Below are 26,249 nucleotides of genomic sequence, written 5' to 3'. Positions count from 1 at the left end.
GCCGCGGATTAAGCGAATAGAATCCCAGAGACTATGTGACCGTTCAAGGGTTATCTGTTAACGGATTAACTAAGTGCTTGCACTTAGACCAACGGATATCTGTTATCGGATTAACTAAGTGCTTACACTTACTTCCAGGATTATATCTGGACTCTAAATGCATTTAGGCTAAACAATGACCGTTATTAGGCCTTTCTCAGAATCGGTACGGGGAGACCCAATGTCGTGGAAATACATATCCGAATACGTGACTATACAACAGGTAAACAGATTAGACGACCTGAGAGATCTACCCTTTATAGGGCGGTACGTAGGCGATATCATGTCAGTCTGGACTGATCACTGCCAGTGCGTGTATCTCCATAATCATCAATAAATGCTGTGAGACGACTTTTGGCCTTTTACTTGGATCCTCCACCCACCCCTACGTAAAAATATAATACTATGATTACTAACCAAATAAAATAAAATTGTAAAATAGAAAATGATCAGTAGATCAGTAGCTATTAAAATAGATATAAGATGTATTGTGAACATAATTTCATAATAATAAAAAACATTTGAAAATCAAAAAATGTTTATAAAATGTGAAATTTCCCGTAAAAGCTCGATAATATTAAAATATATACAATCATTTTTGACGAGTTCAAACAAACGCAGGGAGAACTAGTGTTTAGCATATTATGGTTTTGAGTGGAGTAGTTATGGTTCGATTCCCACTAGTAGCTGTTGGCCAGATCTTGGTTTGTGACTCCAGGTAAATCGTTTCCTTTCAGAGTTGGCCAATTTTCTGATTTTCATTGAAACGGTTCTTGTAAATTTTTATTTTTTTTATTTATTTTTACATATATACCAGGAAGGCCTTACAGGTAACCCCAATGCGCCTTCCTGGCCAATTACAAACATTGCAGCATTTTTTTTATTATACAAGTCGCTGAATTACGAGACTCTGAAAAACCCGCAAATTAACGAGACATCTATGAATTGTACATAAATTTTATTGTACATTAATTAATCTCAAATAGTGGTGACATAGTAGGTAGGAAGGATATTTAGCCAATTTTACCAGGAACCGTTTCAACAATGAAATCAAAGAAAATTGGCAAACTCTGATAGGAAACGATCGACTTGAAGTCACAAATATCCAGGTCTGACCAGCAGCACTACAGATATATTCAGAAAAATTCTTTTCAATCGATCATGGGATCGAACCAGGCGCCTCTCGGTGTTAGGCAGAAGCTTTACGACCGAGCTATGCTGCTGGCTAATTTGGCACTTCCTTTCCAATCTCTCTTGAATATCTCAAGTTATTCAGCGTCTTGAGGTTCACCAAATTTCTATAATTAAATGCTGCAAAAATCTCTCCATAGATGTCACTGTGAATGATGTTTGTATAAAAATGCAAATGCTTGTATTAATTTTATTACTGTATTGTATCTGATTAGTACACTCGTCACTTTGGAGCGATCTGTAAAGGCGAGTGTATATGTTCGATTGAAAAAATAAAGTAAAAATAATATTATACAATTTAATACTATTTATTGTTTATTTTTTTATTATTAACCAGAAGCATAGATTGGTAGTTATGTTAATGCTAACCACCGAGAGGTAGCCGGGTTCAATCCCGTGGGTTGACTTCGATTGAAATGAATTAATTCCGAGTATTATCTGTAGTGCTGCTGGTTAGACATGGAAATTTGAAACTCCAAGTAGATCTTGATTTCATTGTTGAAACGGCTCCTCTTTAAATTGACTAAACCATCTATTTGTCAGTACTATTTGAATATAATTTCAAACTTAAAATCTATAAATTTATTTAATGTTGCTTGTTCCGACTTTTGTAATGACGTGTGGCAAACAGTCTTATTAACTGATTGTCGATTGGCATTATTGACGAGTTGGCATTAGTGTCGGCCCAAGCGGAAATACGCGACGGTCGACAGAGTCACCGAGTAGACGGCGTACGGACAGCTTGTGTTCCGTACGCTCCGCTGGCCCACCACGTGCAAATTTTACATTTCAATAAACTACATCAAACCATTATCGAAGTCTTTTCCATGATGGTCACTTCGAACCGGACACCAGTAACCTAGGCCACAACACCAAACGGACAAACCAATAGGAAAAAACGTGGTCGAGAAAAAATGGATGTCAATTAAGAAATCGGTATCGTTCCTTTGTTACTATCCATACCTTTCCAATACTAATAACATGTTTGCTTCTATTTCAGCAATATATTGATTGATGTACAGAGGTACATGACCGCGTGATTGACGCAGAAAATATATAAATAAAAACATAACCTACAAAGACGCATGGGACACAGAGGTAATCCAAAATTATCGGAACGATCACATAAACATCGTAAAGGATATTCAAGTAAGTGAATGTATTCAATCTCAGGCAATCTGTTCAAAAGGCAATCATGTGGGTAGGTCAGTTTTTAAAATATGTTTTAAAGTATAACAATTAATTAACGCGATTGTATAAAATAATATCGCGCTACGAAGGAAGGTTTCATCGGTCGCATCGAATTTCGTATTAAAAGTGTAAAATCAGATGTAGTGTAAAATTAGCAAAGCACGTGGGGAATTATACTTGTAGCCCCAAAGTGGCTTAAACCAAGTACATACCGGTATATTCATATCGGTAGATCTTTGTTTCTTAATGTGTGTAGAAACACCCTCCCCCCCCCCCCCTTCCACGATAAATGTGGAATTATACTTGTAGCCCCAAAGTGGCTTAAACCAAGTACATACCGGTATATTCATATCGGTAGATCTTTGTTTCTTAATGTGTGTAGAAACACCCTCCTCCCCCCCCCCCCCTTCCACGATAAATGTGGAATTATACTTGTAGCCCCAAAGTGGCTTAAACCAAGTACATACCGGTATATGCATATCGGTAGATCTTTGTTTCTTAATGTGTGTAGAAACACCCTCCCCCCCCCCCCCTTCCACGATAAATGTGGAATTACACTTGTAGCCCCAAAGTGGATTAAATCAAGTACATACCGGCATATTCATACATCGGTAGATCTCTTTGTTTCATAATGTGTGATGAAACAGTGGTGATTTAAAATAAATCACAAGACTTGTAGCCCCAAAGTGGTTTAAATCAAGCACCCACCAATTTAGGGTTGTAATTTCTTCCAAAATATGTTGGATAGATTCTGGTGATAATAGTTAAAGTAGAATATTAAGATTCACGGTTAATCATTGAATATTATTACCTTATCTCTACGAATAGTTCAATTGACAGCTATAGTAGAGAACAACTGTATTTATGAGACGAAATAGTGCAACTTTCTGAAACAAATGTCAAGTGCTGAAAACGAGGAAATAGAAGCTTCGACTTCCAAGTCGCATAAAGGTCGAAATCCAACTAGGGACGTAGAACCTATTAGAGACAGGTCAAGCTCTAGAATACATCAGACTCGAAGTCAGACTCAATCGATAGAAATATTAGCGAAGGAAAATAAAGTAGAAGTCATAATGACGTCAATAGAATTAAGGTATTCAGGCGCGGTACAAAGACTAAAAGGAAAAATAGATAAATCCTCCGAATTAGATGAAGGACAGTATCAAACCATTAAAGAAGCATACGATTATGTCCGAAAACTCCATTACGAATATTTAGATAACCTTACAGACATACCGAAAGCGGCCAAAATAGACGAAGAGTACGATGCAATTACAATAACAGTTAAAAATCTTAAAGCAGCATTAGATTGCCAATCCTTTCAAGATAGTAAACTAAAGGTAGAGCAAGCAACAATTAAATTTGCTAGAGATAAGTTACCGACGTTAACCATTCCCACATTTCAGGGAGATCCATCTGAATGGCAATCGTTTCAACAAGCTTTTAAGAATATAATAGGAAACAAAACGGAATATTCGAATGTCACGAAATTGCAATATTTGCATCAATCCTTAATCGGTCCCGCTTTGGCAGCTGTATCAGGTTTAGATATTAGCTCAGACAATTACGAAATAGCTTGGAGTATTTTAGACAAGCAATATAATTTACCAAGACTTAATCTCAAAACTAGGATTAATTCACTTTGTGACTTAAAATTAATCACAAGAGAATCACATATCGAATTGAGAAATCTATTGAATCAGGTAACAGTGTGTATTAAAAACATTGAATCGTTGGGTTACGCGAGAGAAATTTTAGATCCATGGGTAACATGTTTAGTTCTAAGGAAATTACCTTTTAATATAGTAAGAGACTGGGAAATATCGCTGGTTAGCAGAGAAATGCCACCATATGAAAGTTTAGAGACATTCTTGCAGAATAGATGTAATGTATTACAATCTACTGCATCTGTAACTACGGTGAAGGAATTCCCTCATAGTCGTCAAAGAATCATGAGAACTCATGTCGCGAACAAAAACCCATCAAGTAAGGTAAACGCATGCGCATTCTGTCGAAATAATCATTTCATAGGCAAATGTGATAAATTCAAAGCAAAATCCAGTATGGAAAGAAATGAATTCGTTAAATCTAATAACATGTGTTTTAAATGTTTAAATTCATCGCATAAGATAACAAATTGCAAGTCTAACTATAATTGCTTAAGGTGCAAACAAAACCATCACACTTTGTTGCATCAGGACGATACATTTAGTTCCAATAATACGGGAAGGAAGTCAATTAATGCTCATTCTACTCATTTCTCTCAAAGGGAGATAATTTTACCGACGGTACAAGTAGACATTATAACGTCCAATGGAACGGTCGTTAAGGGTCGCACATTATTAGATTCCGGCTCACAAGTCAACTATGTTACCACATCTTTCGCTAAGAAGAATAACTTCAAATTAGAGAAAATCTCTCAAAAAATTGTAGGTATCGCTAATCAAGAAAGTAGCATTCGTCACATCACCAAGGTGACCATAAGGTCTTCAACCACTAATTACTCAACCAAAGTGTTGTGTTTGGTATTACCAGAAATTACTGGCGAAATTCCAACTGTGAAACTGGATCAACAGTTAATTTCAATACCAGCGGGAATCAAGTTATCAGATCCCCTTTGGAATAAACCGACGCCAATCGATTTATTGCTCGGCGCCGAGATTTGCGTTCATGCTATGAAAGCAGGAACCATCCAGTTAGGAAAAGGTATGCCTATCTTAAAGGATACCGAATTCGGATGGACAATAGTTGGTCCATATCCCGAAGTAAATAATGCTCCAGGGAAGAGCCACATAGGCTTAAGTCAATTAGACAGTCACATTCAAAACTTTTGGATGATCGACCAGGTTCCTATGGTAAAACATCAATCTCTTGAGGAGAAAAGATGTGAGGAACATTTCCAAGCACACACATCACGAGATAAAAACGGTAGATTTTGTGTAGCTTTACCATATAAAAATTCCCCGGTAGTATTAGGAAGTTCATTGCACATTGCGGAGAAAAGACACAAAACTTTGGAAAGACGTTTTTTAGCCAATAATAATTTAAAAATGGAATACAATAAAGTTTTAGAAGAGTACATAAATTTAGGACATATGTCAGAGTGTGAACCTCCGGAGGCACATGAGGTTCATTGTTATTTACCTCATCACGTCGTGGTTAAGGAGTCTAGCCTTACCACTAAATATCGTGTAGTTTTTGATGCGTCCGCAAAGACAACGTCTAATATCTCACTAAATAATATTTTGATGGTGGGACCTAATGTCCAATCAGATTTGTTAAGTTTACTACTCAACTTTCGACTCCATAAATACGTGATTACTGCGGATATTAAGCAGATGTACCGACAGATTCAAATAGCAGAGAAAAATAAAAATGTACAACGAATCATTTGGCGAACAGATCCCCAGAGTAAATTCAAGCATTACAAGCTTAATACAGTAACATTCGGAACTGCTTCAGCCCCATTTTTAGCTACTAGATGTCTAAATCAGTTAGCAGAGGAGAATAGAAACAAATATCCCATCGCTAGTAAAGTGATCGAACGTGATTTTTATGTTGATGATTTGCTCACGGGAACTAATACTATTGAAGCTGGTAAATTATTAAAGGTTCAACTGGAAACCATATTATTATCAGCCGGTATGCCCTTAAGCAAATGGACATCGAACAACTCCGATATAATCACGGATGTTAAAGCTGACGATTGTTCAGATTTTAACTTCTCTAACGAATCACACAAAACTTTAGGTTTATTTTGGAAACCGCGGGAAGACGTTTTTGTATTTAAGGTTCAAACCGAAGTCGAGACTGAAAATATAACAAAAAGAAACTTTTTATCAGTAATTAGTCAGATCTTCGACCCATTAGGACTATTATCTCCATTGTTAATTAATTATAAGATATTAATGCAATCTGTCTGGCAACAAACCATTGGTTGGGATGAATTCATTCCTCAGACAATCTTCAAAAAATGGAAAGATTGTCAATTATCCAATACAGTCATGAAACTTTATAAAATTCCTAGATTGATAATACTAAATAATGTCATTAATATACAGGCACACGGATTTTGTGACGCATCCGAGAAAGCTTATGGTGCTTGTATTTATGTAAAATGTACTGATCAATTGGGAAATTCCAAATGTCATCTTGTGTGTTCTCGTTCGAGAGTCGCTCCGCTCAGTTTTGTAACTATTCCGCGTTTAGAGCTGTGCTCCGCTATGTTATTATCAAAGTTAATGAAGTCAACAATAGACCAATTAACAATTCATATTAATGAAAAATATTATTGGACGGATTCAACCGTCGCATTGCATTGGATTAGAGGAGAGTCATGTAAATGGACCACCTTCGTTGCCAATCGAGTGGCCGAAATCCAATCAATATCTCAACCCATTGAGTGGTACCATGTCTCCTCTACAGACAATCCAGCAGATTTAATTTCTCGAGGGACTCAACCATCAGAATTAAATCATAATTCGTTATGGTGGGACGGCCCTAGTTGGTTGAAATTAGACGAATCACGATGGCCTCGAAGACCTCCTGAGATCACAATAGATCTTCCAGAGAGAAGGGTAGTCACTAACGCTACCCTTGTGAGGGAAAATAATTGGATAGATAAATATTCTCATCTTCCAAGACTCCTTCGAGTTTTATCATATGTTCGTCGGCCACTAAGGAATAAACAATTAAACGTTAAAGAAAATAACGAACCGTCCGCTTTAGAATTAAATGATGCTTTAAATAATTTGATTAGGTTATCGCAAATGGAATCATTTCCATTGGAATATCGTTTGCTGAGCAAGGGACATCCAATTCCCAGTAGCAGTAAATTAGCTAAATTGTCCCCTCTATTCCACGAGAATTTAATTTGTGTTGGAAGTAGACTTCCTCTGGGAACAACTCTATCAACGTCACCCATTATCTTGTCAAATAAGCATAAACTTACACACATGATTGTCCGAGATGCGCACTTGAAATATATTCACTTGGGTACTCAAGCCTTACTGTCGTTATTGCGGCAGACCTATTGGCCATTGGCCGGACATAATACTGTCAAAGGAGTGGTGCGTTCATGTGTCATTTGTTTCAGAAATAAACCACTGTCACACAATAGATTAATGGGATTACTCCCGCTTGAACGTACCACTGCGAATTTTCCTTTCAGTCATGTGGGGATAGATTTCGCAGGACCTTTTCCTGTGAAGAGTGGTTGCAATAAGAATTCTAAGATAATTAAGGGTTACGTTTGTGTCTTTGTGTGTTTTTCCAGTAAGGCAGTTCACTTGGAACTTGTCGGAGACTTAACGAGTTCAAATTTCTTAAATTGTTTAAGAAGATTCGTAGCCAGACGTGGCAGGCCCAATACGATATATTCCGACAATGCTACTAATTTTGTCGGTGCAAGTCGTGAACTCGTTAATTTAGTAAAATTAATTTACGAACGTCCTCATGAGGAGAAGCTACTACGGTATGTAGCCTCCGAAGGGATTCGTTGGAAGTTTAACCCGCCAAGGGCGCCTCACATGGGAGGGCTGTGGGAAGCAGCGGTTAAATCCATGAAGATTCATTTAAACAAGGTGTTAAAGGCCACCACCTTAAATTTCGAATCATTTTGTACGGTATTGACTCAAATAGAAGCTTGCATGAATTCCCGTCCTCTTAGTCCCTTGTCTTCGGATCCACTAGACCTTTTACCCCTCACACCTGGACATTTCTTAATTGGCAGATCCTTACTCGCTCTTCCAATGGAGGTTAAATATAACACTAATGTCCATGCCAATCTGCTTCAGATACAATTGACCACAGCAGCATTTTGGAAACGTTGGTCGGCGGAATATTTACATTCTTTGCAGTTACGACACAAATGGAAGAAGGACTCGAGCAACAATCTGAGTGTGGGTCAAATGGTCCTGTTAAAGGAGGAACACATGCTGCCAACCCGATGGGTCTTGGGTCGAGTCACTAAATTGTATCCCGGACCAGATGGCAGAGTTCGAGTCGTCGACGTCTTTACTGCCAGCGGAGAGTTTCGTCGGTCCAGTCATCTAGTGGCGCCATTGCCGATTCTACCACAAGGACCACTTGACAGGAAGGAAGATCAGCAAGAGGGAGGAGAAACAGCAGCTTCAATTCCGTCAACTTCGGTAGCTTAGTTTAACCCGAAGACACTACCCCCAACTCATATTACTTATTAGATGTAATCATGAGTTTAAATCATTCAATGTTAATAGTAGTACTCCGTAATTCACTTTAATTGTGTTGTGTGTATAATTTAAGCTATTTTCATTTTAACATTCGGCAGTATATATCTCCGAATTTAATCTAATCATTTTGTCTTTATAATATAAGACTTGTCTCATGTCATCACTCGGAAGGATTATATCCGAGTTTAAAATAAACTGTTCAAATTTGACAGTTAAAATTAGATTCATGATTTGTTAATGTTAGTCTCCAAGCCACACTTAATGGAGCATCTTAAATTATTTCATGTCTACTTAATTATAACCTGCCGGGAGTCATCCGCAGGTCTTATGTTTCTTGTTATGAAAACATAAGTTAACTCTTACTGTTTATAGTATTTATGTGAATCATAGAATAAGTAAATATTATAATACTGAACATTTCGATGTTTAACGTAGAGACATCTATAATCATAGTTCGCCTTCATTTCCTGCTTGTAGGAATGAATGAATGACTTTCCAATTTACTTTTAATTTAGCAATGTTTGTGCTACTTGTTGATGAAATCAAGTTAACTTAGGAGCATTACACTCACTAATCAAGTTTAGTTGATCGGTAATAGCTGATCTGTCTTGACAACTGTAACAGTGTCAACATTGTATTGTCTAAGTTAACATCAAGATGAGGAATGCTTAAGTTTTAAACCATATACAGTCCACTCTCTCTTCTTTAAAGTAAACTTATCTTGTAATGCTTATTCACAGCTTCAAAGGAGATTTCAAAAATTTTAATGTAAATAGAAACAACATTCACCAGAGGTATACCTATAAGTTGAAATATTACTGAACCAATAAATTGATTTTATCCTCACACTGGATGAGGCAAAGGTTTCATTATTCACCCTCTATTTAATTATTTTAAGAGCTATGATTTATTGTAAACGACTCGTCAGTAATGCTGTAACTCTGTAGAATAACTGTATTGTTCAACAGTTTTCCTATGTGGGACTATGTTCCGACTTTTGTAATGACGTGTGGCAAACAGTCTTATTAACTGATTGTCGATTGGCATTATTGACGAGTTGGCATTAGTGTCGGCCCAAGCGGAAATACGCGACGGTCGACAGAGTCACCGAGTAGACGGCGTACGGACAGCTTGTGTTCCGTACGCTCCGCTGGCCCACCACGTGCAAATTTTACATTTCAATAAACTACATCAAACCATTATCGAAGTCTTTTCCATTGCTCAAGGGCAACCCGATAATGTCATCATGGGAAAATATGAAATTGGATTCATCGGCTATTCTGCCTTTTCTTAAGTATAGATATTAAGAAAAACCTAATTTTTCATTCAACTATGACCTTGATTCATATATTTACATATCAAAATGTTCAACTTTAACTATGTAAAGATCTAATACTATCAGAATTACTACCCAGCTTCACAAATAAAATCATAAACGATTTTCTTTTCCAGTATTATGATTTATTTTATGTATACAGACATATCATAATATTGATATAATACTATAATACATCGATATGAAGCAAACGTAAAACAACATACACCCACACATATTATTATGAAAGCAATGATCGTGCACGGTAGACTTAAGTTTTCCCCTACTACTCCATGATATTACATATATATTATATTATACGTACGATGTAATTCAACTAGTTATCCTTTCTTATCCTCGAAATCGGTTCAAATCTCAACATTAAATCATCTATACGACATCTCCAAAGGCTGACGATCACCTCAACTTGAATTAAATCGAAAGCATTAGTCGGAAAATGTACGCATTGAGAACGATTTTCAGAAGATTAATTTAAATAAATGCGCTTGGAATCGAGCTACGTGATGTGAATCACGTACCGTTTTATTGTGATAATAAAAAAATATATATTAACAATATATTACACATACGTACTACATTAGTGAATACACTAAAAGTCCTTTTACTCGCGCACTAAAGCTTTTTACTTTCGTGTTTAGTGTTGTTTTTTTTTTCATTTTTCCTCTACATATTTTATACAGGATGTCTCAAATGGCACTCAACTCAACATTGAGTCGGTGGATGAGATTCTTTCAGCTGAAAAATAAAGTGAGATACGTGTATCATTAAAGTTTTACAGGTTGAACAATCCTATTCTACCAATATCCATATATTTTTCAATTTTACTCATCTCGAGGAAAACTCGTCAGTTTATCAACTCTGTTTTACCAATCAATCCTTACAAGTGCTTCTAAAAAGTCAAAAACTTCTTGCAAACATCCACAGAAAGTACCCAAGTCAATTAATTTAGCCAGCAGCATGGTTTGGTAGTTGCGTTGATACTAAGCACCGAGAGGTCGCCAGTTTCGATCCCGAAAGCTGACCTCGATTGAAAATAATTTATCCTGAGTATAATCGTAAATGCTGCTGGTCAGACTTGGATATTTGTTACTCGTGTCCTATCATAGCCTGCTATTTTATTTGATTTTATTGTTAAAACGGTTCCTCCATCAACTATCCTACCCACTATGTCACCACTATTTGAATATGATTACAAAAATGTATTATCTATAACATATATGCTGATATAACATATGTATTTGAGCTGACCGCGATTGAAAAGAATTTATTCCGAGTATAATCTTTAATGCTGCTGGTCAGACTTAGATATTAGTGACTCCAAGTCGATCGTTTCCTATCAGGGTTTGCCAATTAATCTGGTTTCATTGTTGAAACGGTTCCTCCGTCAAATTGGCAAAAAACCAGCCTATCCAATGTCACCACTATTTGAATATGATTTCAAAAATTTATTATCTATAACATAGATATCTCGCTAATTTTCTTATACATATGTATATAGTATTTGTATTATGCTTATTTGTCTGGTCACAGTGAGGCGTTATAGTATTCTTTAGTGTCATTGTGGCTTATATTATATTTAAAAAAATAAATTGAATCAATGCATAAGAGGTTTTCCAACACTTTTGTTCTCCAAGACGAAAAAATATCGAAATGGATTAGTATAAGCTTGAGGATTTGTTTTCTGTCAATTCTAAGAGCAGGTCTGTCTTAACTGTCAACATAATTTTTAAATCATATTTAAATATTTTAAGAAAGCCATAAAATCCATACGAAAATTTCATAGATCTTCACTATTTCTTCAATTCATCCTCATAAGTTTTCAAAAATCAACTAAACCTGGTATTTTCTTAGTAATTAACATATGTACATACCAGTGACGTGCTTTGATTTTTAATATAAGGAATTCATTTTATATATATATTCTTAATTTTGGACATTATTATAAAATTATTATAAAATATTATAAAATATTATTAAAATTATTATTATAAAATATTATTAAAATTATATATTAAAATATCCAGCAGCATAGCTCGGTGGGTTGACCAATTGAAATGAATTTATTCCGAGTATTATCTGTAGTGATGCTAGTCAGACTTGGAAATTTGAACCTATGCCATCTTTCCCAATATGTGTATATGTATGTATATACATACATATGTACAGTATATGAAAAAAGTAAGCATATGTACATACGTATTTGTTTTGTTTTTTATTACATTTTTACACCAGGAAGTCCTTACAGGTAAACCCCAATGCGCCTTCCTGGCCAATTACAAAGAATGCAGCATTTTTTTTAATACACAAGTCGCTGAATTACGAGACACTGAAAACTCGCAAATTAACGACACATCTATGAATTGTATATAAATTTTATTGTACATTAATCATACTCAAATAGTGGTGACATAGTAGGTAGGAAGGTTTCCAGCCAATTTTAATCGGAAACCGTTTCAACAATGAAATCAGTGAAATTGGCAAACTCTGATAGGAAACGATCGACCTGGAATCACAAATATCCAGATCTGACCAGTAGCAATACAGATATACTCAGAAAAAATCTTTTCAATCTAGGTTAGCTCATGGGATCAAACCCGGTGCCTCTCGATGCTAGGCAGAAGCTTAACGACCGAGCTATGCTGCTGGCTATATACAATGGAAAATATCATTAGCTTTCAGCTGAAGACTTGAGTATGATTTACCATAATTTAAGCAGGCCTGATTTAACCATCAACATATAGGAAATTTGTATTATTAATTTCATTAAAAATGTAATGTAGAGAGGGGAAGGCACTCTGAGATGATTCATCATACGTGATGGCGTGGAGAGAACGAGAGGAAGGGGCCTACTTTTGGTGAATGACTATTCGAATACTTGAAAATACATAAAGGAGGATATTCACAATAATGTTTTTCATATCAATCACGGTCTACACGTATGTATGTAAGTCAAAAAACATATTCGATTTTTTCAATGGTTTTTACACCCACTATGATGCCTACGACAATAAATCAAGACCAACAGTTTCATGTCAAAGTTTGGCGATTTCATCTGAATTTATCGAAACGATTTTATACGGAACGGACGCCGACAAATATTCATTCCCACTTTAAATTACAATATTTCCCAAAAGTCAACATCCGACCACCACCGGCAGACAGTAAAATGTTTGCACATTCGAAATTGCGAACGCCATAAATTAGTCCACTATTATAATAAGCTTTACTACTTCGCAGAATGACCCCCTCCCCCCACCCCAGCCGCCAACCTTTTCGCAATGACGTCATCGACAAAATCTTGAAATTGGTCAACACTTTCTCGACACACCCTGTTTATTGGTGACCTACATACATAGTTCGCAACAGGCTGAATTTTGAACTAATTGAATAATACCTACTGTGTATGTGAGTACAATTCAGCGAACAAACACACTTACTAGTCAAATTGTGCGCATACTAATTCGATGTGTGATTTAAAAACATTAAAAATGATTAGGGGATGCGTACTTTTTCACGTCAGATTTAATTGATGTATCTTGTTGCTAGTATATACAGTGTACACACTGACCACATACACTACTGAAATACTAAAATACTGTATTTAAGAATTATAATATTTAAGAAAGTAACTGAATCAATTCGTATTAGAGGGATCAATTTACGATATGATCATGCCTGTGCTTTTTTGTTACTGTATAATAATAATATATGACGGGCTGAAAACCAGACTAGTACAAGTGACATTTTTAAAAAAATCTGGTTTAAATGCTAAAATAATAGTGTTGCGTAGGGGTGGGTGGAGGATCCAAGTAAAAGGCCAACAGTCATTTCACAGCATTTATTGATGATTAAGGAGATACACGCACTGGCAGTGCTCAGTCCAGAATGACATGATATCGCCTACGTACCGCCTTATAAAGGGTCAATCTCTCAGGACGTCTAATCTGTTTACCTGTTGAATAGTCACGTATTCGGATATGTATTTCCACGACATTGGGTCTCCCCGTACCGATTCTGAGAAATAACTAATAACGGTCATTGTTTAGCCTAAATGCACTAAATGAGTCCAGATATAATCCTTGGAAGTAAGTGCATGCACTTAGTTAATCCGATAACAGATATCCGTTGGTCTAAGTGCAATTCGCTCAATCCGCGGCGTACGTAACAATAGCATATATGAAATGCTATTATTTTAGCACTTAAACCAGCTGTTTATAAAAATGTCACTTGTACCAGTCTGGTTTTCAGCCCTTCATATATAAAAACGGATGCGATGTGGGTATGTGGATATGTGCCAGACCGTGGACACACAGCCAATCTGAGTCAAGTGGTCGAGGAGATGCGGGGAAGTGGGGGGGAGCGCGTCATGTGACGTCAGGCCGAGTGGCGACAGCCATGTGCGACGTCAGGCCGAGCGACGGGTGACCATACACACGCACACACACACACATTCATTCATCATTTCGAACGGGTTGGATTGGTGAGCGTATAATGCGCGTACTTTTTAGTACGATTAATATTATATTATATTTATACATAATATATAACTTTATTTTAATAATAATAATAACTTTTTTATTCCAGACGAAGGGGAGAATAGTGCAATCACCATCGTCCATATAAATAATATATAGATATTAATACAATAGTATAGAATAATAATAAAAAATAAAAATAAATAATAATAATAATTATAATAATAGGAAGAATAATTAATTAATTAATCAATTCGTATATCAATTTCTTTATGAAACCACGTGTTGAAATCAAAGGGCAAAACACTAGTAATATATATACACGAACGGAATGTATGTTCGAGTGCATCGACAAGTATGGAGATTTCAAGAAACAAATTTTAGAATACCAGGAGTCTACGTTATGCATAGGGATATAGCGTGATGACCGATCATGTCGAGGAGACACGGGAAAGTCAGGTAGCGGGGAAGTGGGGGTGTGTGGAGCATCTGACATGTGCTCCTGATATTGAGTGAGTTGGAACGGGTGGCGTCAGCGTCAGATGCGCCTAAGAATGCACATACACACATCCATGAAGATACATACACATTCATTCATCATTCAGGCGAACGGTGGGAGTTTAATCAATTCCTTTCCGAAGCCAGCCGTTGAAATCAGCGGGCACAACACTAGTGCTTTTAATAAAGAGTTACAGCAGATTTATATTTAACAATCTTTTTACTATCTTATATCAACTTATAAGAGTGCACAATTACGATCTGTTACGCTTTTACTGTGACATTAATATAATGCATAGACATTTGAAATTGCCATTTTTTTTAATAATTACTACACCACTGCAAACGAAGATGTCGAAAACAACATAATAAATATGAATCGATAAACCTCACCAATATTTACAGCTTATTTTTCCTCGAGCAGATTTCGCGATAAGCACACTTAAAGAAGGAAAACAAGCTCGTTTTTCACATAATAAATTCTATATATATATATATATATATAATCTAACAATAACAAAACAATCAAACGAAAAAATAACTAAAAAAATTTGAAATATTTCAAATTGAAAAACTTAATATTTTTTTATTATTTTAATGTAACTTCAATGCACTTATACATATATATTTAGATTTGATAATCGAGGTCATTATAATAGAGTATTCTCGATACGATTTCAATTAGAACTGGATGATTTTTCATTTAAAGCACGTTTTCGCGACGAGAAAAGTCTCTCAGAAGCTTTTCCGAGTCGTTTGTTAAAAAGTATCACATATAGTGCATTCTGTAACGAAACCACAATAGCATATGAGATAAGTGAGTTGGAGAGTTTATGTCGAATAACTATGTATACATACATATAATAGATAGAGCATTAACAATATACAATATTATACTAAATTTATTCTAATCCCTTCGACACTCTGTACTGGTAATCGACGACTTCGATGTATTTCTTAAGTTTATCCGCCATTTTTTTTATATTCTGCGATAGCGTTTCGTCAGGCAACACCAGTTCGCTGAAACAAATTTTGATTTCATTCATTAATTATATAATATTCCGATACGTAAAAATAGGCGAAATGCAAAACATACTTGAAGTCGTCTCTTTCTAATTTGTAAATTTCGGTCACTTCTATGGACACCGAAAGAGACATCGTGAGAGTGTTCTTCAAAATCATCGGAATTATTCCGAAAATTTCACCATCTGTTTTGTGACAGAACTGTAAAATTAAATATATTTTTAGTTAATGTGATTATGCCTTTCGAATCGATGCATGCTAATTTAAAATTTAAAATTATGTTTTAAAAAATATATATATGAATGATATAACCTATTTTGATTTTAAGATTGAAGCAAAAAATCAAAATTATTTTTTTAATTCAATATATACCTAAATGAAAAATTATGTAGAATTTTATACATTTTAATAAAGGTATTAAATTATAGTTATTGGGATAATATTTTTGTCACGGCTGTTAAATAAATTACACGACATAAGCTAAAACGACATTTAATGTTAAATTAACATTTCTAAAATAGCTTGCACGACCCAATCGGGGTCCGCCCGGCAAATCAAACGTCAAATGGATTGCCAGTAACAAAAATAAATACCGACCCTAAAAACCTAATCTTCAATGAATTAAACCGACTCTAACTTAACCTAACCTTAAAGCTCCTTTTATTTGCAGGGCGAAATGTTTCAGAGATGGTAATTTGCATATTATGTCGTGATAAATACCTAATTTGTCTGGAAATTGGGTTATTTTGCCGGGCCGATAAATGTTACCCTTAAGTTTTGCCACAAATAATTAATATATAAATAAATACAAATATAATATCAGAATTTTTAAATTTTAACATAATCATTCTAATCTTTAATATTTATTCTTTATTCATATATAATAATAAAGTTAGGCTTTGTTAAATTATAAAATTTTACAATATGTACATAAATCATTGCTAAACGCAAAAGCTAACCTAACCTAAAAATACTAAATATGTAATTAACGCACGCAAAACTTAACCTAACCTAAAAAGTATACGATTAAAATAATTAAATTCTATACACAAAATTAACCTAACCTATGAATAGCATACAGACTTTTTTTAATTGAAATGTTAATTTATTCTAATTAACAAATAACCCGATCCAATCCAACCTCAACTTTCTAGCTTGCGCAACAATGAACCTAACCTAAAATACAACTATTAAAAATTTTCAAAATCCAATTGAATGCGATATCAATCTGTTTTGTGAAGTCCTGGTTTTTTGCTTACTTCCTTTCCAGAAGGCGTGTATATTCTGACGGAGCCGTGCAATATGAAGTACAAGGCTTCACCTAGGAAACCGGGAGTAGTGATACAATCTTCCGGCATGTAAATTTCGTACTTCAGACGAGAAACTATGTTAGCGACCACGACCATCGGTACACCGATGAATATTTCATTTTTGCACACCGAACTACATGAATAGTAATGTATTTCAGCTCTAAAGTGATCTGTAAAAAAATATTTACACATTGATACAAAAATGTATGAATGTATATTTAGGATTGTAAAAGTAATGTTCATATATTTAAAACCTGGTAAAATTTCCATGAGCACATTTTCATTATAGTATTTATGTCGGTACATATAATAGTTGTATCTGTTTATGACGTTTTTGTAAGCAGACGGAAATCCAAGATTAGTCATATACTCCTTAAAAAGATGTTAAACATGTTAAAAGTGTAATGAGACGGTTATAATTTTATAAAAATCGTATCATTATATATATCGGGCTCACTCTGTGTTGTTTAATTATTTTATAATACATCATTGAAGATCTCATTTTCGTTACAGCGTGGATCAGAATTAATTTTGCATAGCGAAGTGTACAAAAACCGAGTATAAAAACGTTCGCCACAAATATCATCAGCTCGTAGCGTTGTATCGGTTGAATGAGTCCCGAGCTGACCTCTAAAATATTTTTAAAAAAAAGTTTATAAAAATATCTAAAGGAACTTTTTATTTTCCCAACAAAATTGACAATAAATGAAAAATGACTTACGAAATGCATTACAAAACGCCAAAAAAATTCCAACTGTGTAATTGACGAACTCACTTTCAGTGGATGAAATATTAAAACGATGGGTCCACAGCAACTTATCATCATCGACGTCAATCAATAATGAAGAATGCGTGTGCAATATATTGTAACTGCACCCGACAATATGGATGACTGATAAGAAGAAAACTGTCTCGACGCAAAACCAAGACATGTATTCGTCGTTTAATATCTTCTACAAAAAAATAAAATTGCTATAATTTTCAAACGAAAAACCGTCGAGCAACATCTCAACATTAATACTGACCAATAAAAAACGCTTCAGATAATCCAAAAACGAGGAAAAGCGGAAAAATCTCAAGAGATGGACGCATAGCGCGACCAAATGCCATATTGAATTTCGCGATGAGAGAAAAGCATCAATAGGCAAACAAGATAAAAAATCAGAAATGAAGTGATTCTTCAAATAACGCCTTATATTTTACAAAATAATAATATTAATTCAAATAAAATTAAAAATATATTCTACATACATAAAAAAAATTATAAACAAAACCGTCTTATTTTATTTCTATCCATCAAAACAGTTCTTGAAAATTTATTAGCACATCCAGTATTAAAATTCAAATAAATATCCACCAAAAATATAGCATCCATGATGAAAATGACTATCTCAAAGCTGTAATCGTCTTCAGGTTTTTGAAAACTGATTTGAAAAGTCAAGCACAAAAAATAGGTCAAGTACAAAAACATCATGAACGATTCCCAGCACCATCTAAAATCATATTTAAAATAAATTAATAAGATACATTTGATGTATAGTTTATATATTTTTAACATTTCGATTTATAGACTCGCCTAAATCTACTCAATGGATGTACGTAAACGTTTTCGTGATTGGTGAAGTGTGCTTGTTGCTCTTTTCTGATTGATTTTGAACTTCTAAAATAATATGCTGTAAGCGGATGCCAATTGGAAATGGTGAACCACCTTTTATATGGTGGATAATCTAAATCAATTTCTGATTTTTATATTAAACAAGCCATTAATTTTTTATTAAAATAATATGTCGTTTACATTACCTGTCATTCTTAACAGTACTATTTTTGTTTCAACGCTTTTCACTTGTTTAATTCTTTTTAATAATATAAATATTAGATCTCACTCTTAATAAAGGTATATACTACAATACTTGGGTATACTAATGTCATTGGATTTTAAAATTAAGAATAATAACCCTTTGACATTATTAAGTACCTTTTGTGCCCTCAATGGTATTTCCATTTTTACTACTAACTGATCAATTCACCATCAATTACACAAAACAATCACAATCACGAAACACCATCAATTGACATCTAATCCAAGTGGCCAGCAACTCTACTTCATCTTTCCTCACCTTCCCCTTATGTACTTTTCCTAAATTATCTCTGTCAAGGTTTTGGGTGTGTTCAAAGTGGCGTAGTATCCTTCTCAAACAGACGGTCTATTATTTATTTGAAGTTTTCGAAGTACGGACATCTAGAACCTCTTCGCTGTCTACGAGATCCTCGTCACTTTCCAGACGTAGACGCCACATCTCGAGTGGGTCGACTCTTCTACGCAGAGTCCTCGTATAAATGAAATAAGGCAATTCATTTTCAATGCTTACTCGATTTCAAGCGTAGTTGCTACATTGTATGTAATACTTTTCTATTATGTGGTCAAGACCCTTGGGAAAGATTTTTTTTTTTTGGTTTTCGTTTCCGTCCGGTGAGTAAACATGGAATCGTACAGAAATCGACAAATAGGCCATGAATATTCGGTAAACGTATTATTCCGCAAAAAACGATCTCGCGCAAGTCACTAAAATCTCGATCACGGAACATCTGGCACCCAAAAACTCCATCAATCAAAATATTGTACTAACGAGAACTCGAGTGCCAGATGTTCCGTGATCGAGATTTTATTGACTTGTGCGAGATCGCTTTTTGCGTAATAATACGTTTACCGACTGTTTGGATGTGGGATTATGGCGACTTCAGGTATCTTTGATAAATATATGATTGTCAATTGGCTCGTGAAATACTGCTCATCCGATTACGGCCCTAGATTTGTAATTTTCAGTTTCGCACCCAACGTATTTTAACCAGAAAGTAAATGTTGGGTTCGGTTTGAATGGATGTTCTCTGGTTAGGTCATAGCATAGTAGAGAGAAGTGGGAAGTATTGAGTATCATTTTATTGTATTCTCCATTTGATTACTGAGATATGGCGTCATTCATGAATGATAATTGGATTATTACGCAAATTGCGATCACCCAAAAGATAATTTTTGCCATGAAAAACGCGAATACGGAATATTTAGCACTCGAGTTTTCATTAGTATGATAGTTATCGTAAGTATGATGGACATTTCGGCTGCCAGATGTTCCATTATAGAGATTTTAGTGGTTTTTAGGCGAGCGCTTTGTGGGCAATAATCACCAAACCTTCATAAATAGCACCCTAAAGGGAATCTGGTAAAGGATAGAAAATGTGAATGGAAAATGTGACGCTTCAATATCAACAATATATTAAGTTTGATTTTTGGAAATCTTTAATAAAACACAATATGTATTTCGTAAGACTTTGTTTTCTATTATTACATATTTAGATTAATAATTTGGTAGACAATGAATGTCCGTCGTACGGGTGGCCGTCACCGACAGTCAAAAAATCGAATATATATATATATATATATATATATATATATATATATATATATATATATATATATATATATCAGTGGCGTGCGGTAAAACTCTCTCTCCCTCCGTCGTACATTCTCACTTAATTTGCGCGAGCAGGATACAAGACGAACAAAAGGAACAGGCTTTTCTTCCTCTATCCTGCGCGCACACATTAAACAAGGCTGTATGACAAAAAGAGAGATAATTTCACCGCATGCCACCGATATATATTATATATACATAGTACCATAGTACCATGCACCCTTTTTTTTGATCTTTCGATTTTCGATCTTTGCCTTCCGATATTTGCTTTTTCGATCTTTTGACTTTCGGTGCCGTAAGGTAGACCCCCGTCGTACAATTTGAAATTGGCATAAACGAAAAAAAAGGGTTCTTCTGAGTAAAAAAGGCATCCAACACCTGCACAGAAAATTGTGTGCTACGACTACGTCACCAACATCAATTGACAATTAACTGATACTTTTGAGTTAAATTCTTTTAGCAGAGAATAAGAGTAAATTCTTTTAGCAGGAATTACAGTTTCATTGTATCGTTGATGCCTAAAAATCATCAAATTCTATGTAGAATCATACAACATCTGGCAGCATCGTTACACAACTTTGGAAAAATTTTCCACAGTGGCAACACCGACTTCTCGAGCCGTACTGTCAAACGCGCCATAACCTACAAACCGCCGAAATGCCGTTTATGATAGGACCTGCACCGGTGCGGAGGACACTGCAATACCTGCAATCGGGCCAGCTGCAACTGCTGAACCGCATCAAGGTGTTCACGGTGAACTACAACTCGCGCGGAACCCGACACTGGGGCGCGCGCCAGTTCGTCTTTTGGGAGCTGCCCAAACTGCAGTACGTCAACCCGGAGGTGCAAGTGGCCACGTTCATCAACATGACGCCGAGCCCCTTCATCAAGTGCTACCTGGACGACGGCCGCTCCATGATCGTCGACGTGGACAACAAGACCCAGGAGCAGATCCACGACCACATCCTAACCGTGGCCTGCAAGTCTCTGACGAGCATCCAAGCTAACGCCGAGCAGCTGGTCAACCCTGCCAACTTTGGTGTCGGATTTGACAGGCCGTGCATATGCGAGGTGCGAGGACAGGTGCCGTGTCCCGGCATCGTCGAGCTGCCTAGAGAACTGCGTGGAAAATACACCTACCAGAAGGCAGAATGAGTGCCTTTTATTATTCAATTAAGATTATGTTTATTGTATGCAACTTTGAATGACTATTGTACAGATCTTATTTATAAGTGTTGTTAGTGTAGTTTTAATTAAACGTATTTGATAACATTATGTCGTTTTACTGTATATAACATTTTCAATAGTATTATTATATTACAAGTGAACTAACTGTAAAACTGTCATATTAATTAACCCTTTGAATGCTGACAAACGCCGAACGGCGTTTTGCCGACGAGTCCATGGACTTGAAAAAAACCGATAGTCGTTGTATTTTGAGCATATACAAAGTAAACAAGAATACTACCCAATTAACCTTTCCAGGTAGCATTGAAAAAAAATGCATTGAACATGGATCCTGTAATCTGTGTCGATGTTTATAAAGACTTGTTTATACCGGAATTTCTGAATTTATAACCATAACAGAAGTTCCCAGTGGAAATCGCTAACTGCTGAGTATTTTAGATTGTGAGCATTACATTTTAACAACAATGAATGAGATGGAACCAGTTTTGAGAAAATACATTCATTAATAGACTTCTTTTGTTTATTTTATATTGTTGCAAGATATATTAAAGAGTATAAACACACCTTTACAAAACTCGAAATCCTCGGTGGTAGTTATCTATGGTTTGGATAAGCTACAATTTTTATACTTGCTTTCTATTGTATTTCTAATTGATTCTAGTTGGATATGTTGGCGGACTTTCAACAGAAAAGACATCAGCATTCAAAGGGTTAAAAGATACTGCAAATCAGACTTGAGATTTGGACCCGAGTATAGGAAACATAGATGATGGAATAATTGAATAAATCAAACAAATTGTATACTTATGTGATCAATGTTATTATACTAGAAAAGTTCTTCGATATTATAAGCCGAGCGTTCGGCACAATGCGTAATATTTTGTGGCCATCTTGGGGTTTTCCAAACAGCTGTACAGGTCGTTGATTTTCAGACAATCCGTCTTGCTGAGGCTGCGTCTCTGACCTATCTTGGCGCCTCTGATTTTAGTCGTTATTGTCGGTTTTCCCTTTGCCTTCGTGAAGTAGTCCGTGCCGTAGTGCATTATCGAGTCGAAGTCGTATTCGAATGTGTACGTGGTGTTCTCCAAACTCTGCTTTTCGAAATTCGAACGATACTCTGCAAGCAATAGTAAGTAAGTAATAAGATTGTGAGTAAAAAGAGTCACAAAAAATCAACAGGACTGAGAGCTTTCAGATTGGAAAACGTTTGCCAAATCAATCTTACATCTGCGGCTAATAAAATTACATCTACATATGTATATATGTTACAGTCAGAGTGTATTTTCAGCTTGAAATATATTCCAACTGGCGTTTTAGGTCATTCATATTCGAATACAATTCAACTAGTAAATTATAAGTGTAAAAGCGCAAATCTACTTTCAACAATGTGCGCCAGTTGTAATATAACAGTTGAGTTTTGACAGTTCTAATGTTTTTACGAATGCTTTAGAATTCAATAATTAACACTATGGCGGCCGCTGACTCATATTTGTATTGTTGCGTAGTGGTGGGTAGAGGATCCAAGTAAAAGGCCAAAGTCGTGTCACAGCATTTATTGGTGATTAAGGAGATACACACACTGGCAGTGCTCCGTCCAGAATGTCTTGATATGATCTTAGTACCTCCTTATAAAGGGACAGGTCGCTCAGGGCATTTTCGACGTCCGGTTACTTCCCCATTGTTTAGGCATGTACCTGGATATGTATTCCCACGACACTCAGTCCCACGCAATCGATCACTTCTGAGAAGGGATCGGGAGCCGCTTACTACGCCAATTCGGTGGCCATTGTTTAGCCTACTTGCACTTAGTCTGGAGATAATCCTTGAAACCAATTATAACGGTCACACAGTCTCTGGGATGCTACTTGGCCTAATCCGATTGGTGTACGTAACAGTATCATGTTGGGTGCACAACGTTTATTGGCCGCTGACACATATATGATTCACGACTGCGCGAACTGTTTCAGTCCACTGATATATTTTTGTATCACGCTTTCGTCAATCGTCTGTGGCCGATGATACAATTTTGTATCGCGTTTTTGTTTATGACGAAAGGGTGATACAAACGCAAACCTTAACTCTCCATCCTAACCTGGTACCAATTTATAGTTGAACTGCATTTTCAGTTGTAATATATTTTGACTAATTGGAATGTAATTCGTCATATGAATCAACTTACGTGGTTTAGATGGAATATATTACAACTGAAAATGCACTTCAACTATAGCGGTAGTTGGTACCAGGTTAGATGGAATATATTACAACTGGAAAATAGACTTCAACTGTAACATATACAGCAGTGCACAATCACTAATCTACAATGAAACTTATAACTGATGATTTTTAGTTGAATTTGACATGTTCCGAGTCTGGTTTTAGGCATTAGGATTCATTTTGAATGTTTAAAAAGTTCAAACCTGGTACAATATTTTCCTTGTGTATTTTTACGAAGCGGTCTCTATCGGAGCGAGACTGCTCGTGAAATATTCCAAGAGCGTGCATTATTTCATGAATCGCTCTACCTTCGTTGCCCAAACAGTTTGGACCTCTGGCATCAGGCGGCTGTAGGGACAACAATTGAGGACCTCCTATTTTTCCAATATAAGACCAACAACCCTAAAACAAGATGATGTCATTACATATTGGATATCTTTTAACAAAAAAATTTCAGAATATGCATACTTTTGGATATTTTATAGGCCATATGAGTAGATAGTCTTTGGCCTTTCCGTTCCACGGTACGAATTTGACGCACGTCATGAAGCCCAATATACGTATGGCTTGGTATATCGTCACATAGTCGGACGGTTCGTACAGTGGACTGATTAAGTAAGGAACGGTCGCGTTCTTCCACAGCTTTTCGGGAAACACGTCCCATCGGAGACCCACTCGCCAGTGATTATATATCTAAAACGAAGTTATATTTGATTATCTCATTACTTCCCTGTCGTTGAGAATGTATGTATGTATATACGGGACCACCTCATCGTTCAGAGCCATGTCGCCTTGGAATAAGCCAGGTCTTACTTCCGGATCTTGTGATGAGTCTTGAAGCTGTTGGACAGTTTCACTGTCTAATTTAGCTGCAACATTACAAGGTTAAGGATTATGCAGCACTTTCCATGAATACAGCTCCTGTAATAGCAGGTTAAGAAGATTCTATCTATCAGAACACACCTCGAATACTAACCTTTCCAAGCTCCATGTAATACAAAATAAATCCCTAAAAATAATTTATAATACACCCATATATACTAACTTTAAAAAACTGCATGCCATATATAATATTCCGTTTGTTACAGACATTACTAACTGCCTAACCAGTAGATTCTATGACAGAATCACTAATAACCATACTAACACACTTGTGAAGAGTCTCGGTGATTACAACAAAATGTGTATACCCTTCAGGTATAACAGATTACCTAAACACAATCTGCTTTAGGTCATCGACTTTAGAGACTCTTTAATTAATATTATGTATTAGATGCATTATGAGCATTTATAAAAATTGTAAATGGGTTTTTGAGCTATTTTTCCTATTATGCTGTATATTAACATTAGAATAATATAATACTATGATTACTAACAAAATTAAATTAAAATTGTAAAATAGAAAATGATCAGTAGATCAGTAGCTATTAAAATAGATATAAGATGTATTGCGAACATAATTTCGTAATAATAAAAAGCATTTAAAAATCAAAAAATCTATCAGAACAACCAAAGGATAGATAAAAATCTAGAAAATCTTGAAATCTAGATAGATACATAGATCTAGAAAGAGATATCTCAACAAAGATAAAACTTCGTATTTGAAAAAGAAAATGGTATATCAAGTAAATAAGCTTTCAATTCCATTGAATATCCTTACAATTAGTCGGCACTGAAGGATGAACCACGCTAGGAACTTTTGGCAATATAATCCTGGCTTCATTTCCAGCGAGTATCAAGGACACTATTATACCAACGAAGAGTATCTGAAAGTTTACAGTAAAATTGATAATTTATCGCGTTGAAGCGAAGACGAAAGCGTCTGACGTACGTACCATGTCGGATGGTGGAATCTGGCAGATTGAATCTCTCCAAGTGACTGAACTGATCGATCAATTCAATGCTGGACTCGCACTCGATAACTGTTCTTTGGTCGTTGAACTAGTTTGCTCTCAGCTCGCACATAAAACCCAATAGGAATACTAATTGTGTGCAAACTCACTTTGCGAATATTAAACCGATATATGCACACCCACGCAGCGTCGAAACCGAATCCTACCATATTTGTATGATAAATATTAGTTTAACTCAATATACATAAAGAA

General features: G+C 35.6%; 4 protein-coding genes across 4 annotated transcripts; 2 read left to right on the top strand and 2 right to left on the bottom strand.

Moving 5' to 3' along the window:
• The first annotated feature begins 2,402 nt into the window (after positions 1 to 2,402).
• Positions 2,403 to 9,841, top strand: LOC143918780 (uncharacterized). The gene is made up of 2 exons (XM_077440836.1): positions 2,403 to 8,177; positions 8,280 to 9,841. Exons 1-2 carry the CDS (start codon positions 3,318 to 3,320, stop codon positions 8,577 to 8,579), a joined length of 5,160 nt encoding a protein of 1,719 aa, XP_077296962.1. The 5' UTR covers positions 2,403 to 3,317; the 3' UTR covers positions 8,580 to 9,841.
• A 6,000-nt stretch (positions 9,842 to 15,841) lies between these two features.
• Positions 15,842 to 19,079, bottom strand: LOC143918639 (uncharacterized). Its single transcript, XM_077440581.1, has 8 exons — positions 19,073 to 19,079; positions 18,849 to 18,999; positions 18,547 to 18,765; positions 17,758 to 17,902; positions 17,527 to 17,644; positions 17,222 to 17,442; positions 16,036 to 16,163; positions 15,842 to 15,959 (listed from the first exon to the last, which is right to left on the bottom strand). Exons 1-8 carry the CDS (start codon positions 19,077 to 19,079, stop codon positions 15,842 to 15,844), a joined length of 1,107 nt encoding a protein of 368 aa, XP_077296707.1.
• Positions 19,080 to 21,341: 2,262 nt separating this feature from the next.
• mRpS25 (mitochondrial ribosomal protein S25) lies at positions 21,342 to 22,004 on the top strand. The gene has a single exon (XM_077441102.1). It carries the CDS (start codon positions 21,400 to 21,402, stop codon positions 21,895 to 21,897), a length of 498 nt encoding a protein of 165 aa, XP_077297228.1. The 5' UTR covers positions 21,342 to 21,399; the 3' UTR covers positions 21,898 to 22,004.
• Positions 22,005 to 22,736: 732 nt separating this feature from the next.
• On the bottom strand, positions 22,737 to 26,199 carry LOC143919054 (hatching enzyme 1.2). Its single transcript, XM_077441235.1, has 6 exons — positions 25,980 to 26,199; positions 25,805 to 25,910; positions 24,913 to 25,013; positions 24,613 to 24,837; positions 24,348 to 24,546; positions 22,737 to 23,047 (listed from the first exon to the last, which is right to left on the bottom strand). Exons 1-6 carry the CDS (start codon positions 25,980 to 25,982, stop codon positions 22,776 to 22,778), a joined length of 906 nt encoding a protein of 301 aa, XP_077297361.1. The 5' UTR covers positions 25,983 to 26,199; the 3' UTR covers positions 22,737 to 22,775.
• Positions 26,200 to 26,249: the final 50 nt, after the last annotated feature.

The sequence above is a fragment of the Arctopsyche grandis genome, chromosome 11 (assembly GCF_051622035.1).
Source record: "Arctopsyche grandis isolate Sample6627 chromosome 11, ASM5162203v2, whole genome shotgun sequence".
In the NCBI taxonomy this organism is placed as follows: domain Eukaryota; kingdom Metazoa; phylum Arthropoda; class Insecta; order Trichoptera; family Hydropsychidae; genus Arctopsyche; species Arctopsyche grandis.
Note: the sequence above shows the minus strand (reverse complement) of the source record. Positions and strands in the feature narration are given on the sequence as shown.

What these genes read in the sequence shown, in the direction of transcription:
- LOC143918780 (XM_077440836.1), top strand. Translation starts at nt 3,318, where the DNA reads ATGTCAAGTGCTGAAAACGAGGAAATAGAAGCTTCGACTTCCAAGTCG. An exon ending in TACTCGCTCTTCCAATGGAG is followed by an intron (nt 8,178 to 8,279) that starts GTTAAATATAAC and finishes CATTCTTTGCAG; the next exon opens with TTACGACACAAATGGAAGAA.
- LOC143918639 (XM_077440581.1), bottom strand. An exon ending in GATAGAAATAAAATAAGACG is followed by an intron (nt 17,903 to 18,546) that starts GTTTTGTTTATA and finishes AAAATATTTTAG; the next exon opens with AGGTCAGCTCGGGACTCATT. An exon ending in AAAATGAGATCTTCAATGAT is followed by an intron (nt 17,645 to 17,757) that starts GTATTATAAAAT and finishes CATCTTTTTAAG; the next exon opens with GAGTATATGACTAATCTTGG.
- mRpS25 (XM_077441102.1), top strand. Translation starts at nt 21,400, where the DNA reads ATGCCGTTTATGATAGGACCTGCACCGGTGCGGAGGACACTGCAATAC.
- LOC143919054 (XM_077441235.1), bottom strand. An exon ending in TCCTTCAGTGCCGACTAATT is followed by an intron (nt 25,014 to 25,804) that starts GTAAGGATATTC and finishes GTAATGTTGCAG; the next exon opens with CTAAATTAGACAGTGAAACT. An exon ending in CAAGGAAAATATTGTACCAG is followed by an intron (nt 23,048 to 24,347) that starts GTTTGAACTTTT and finishes TATTGCTTGCAG; the next exon opens with AGTATCGTTCGAATTTCGAA.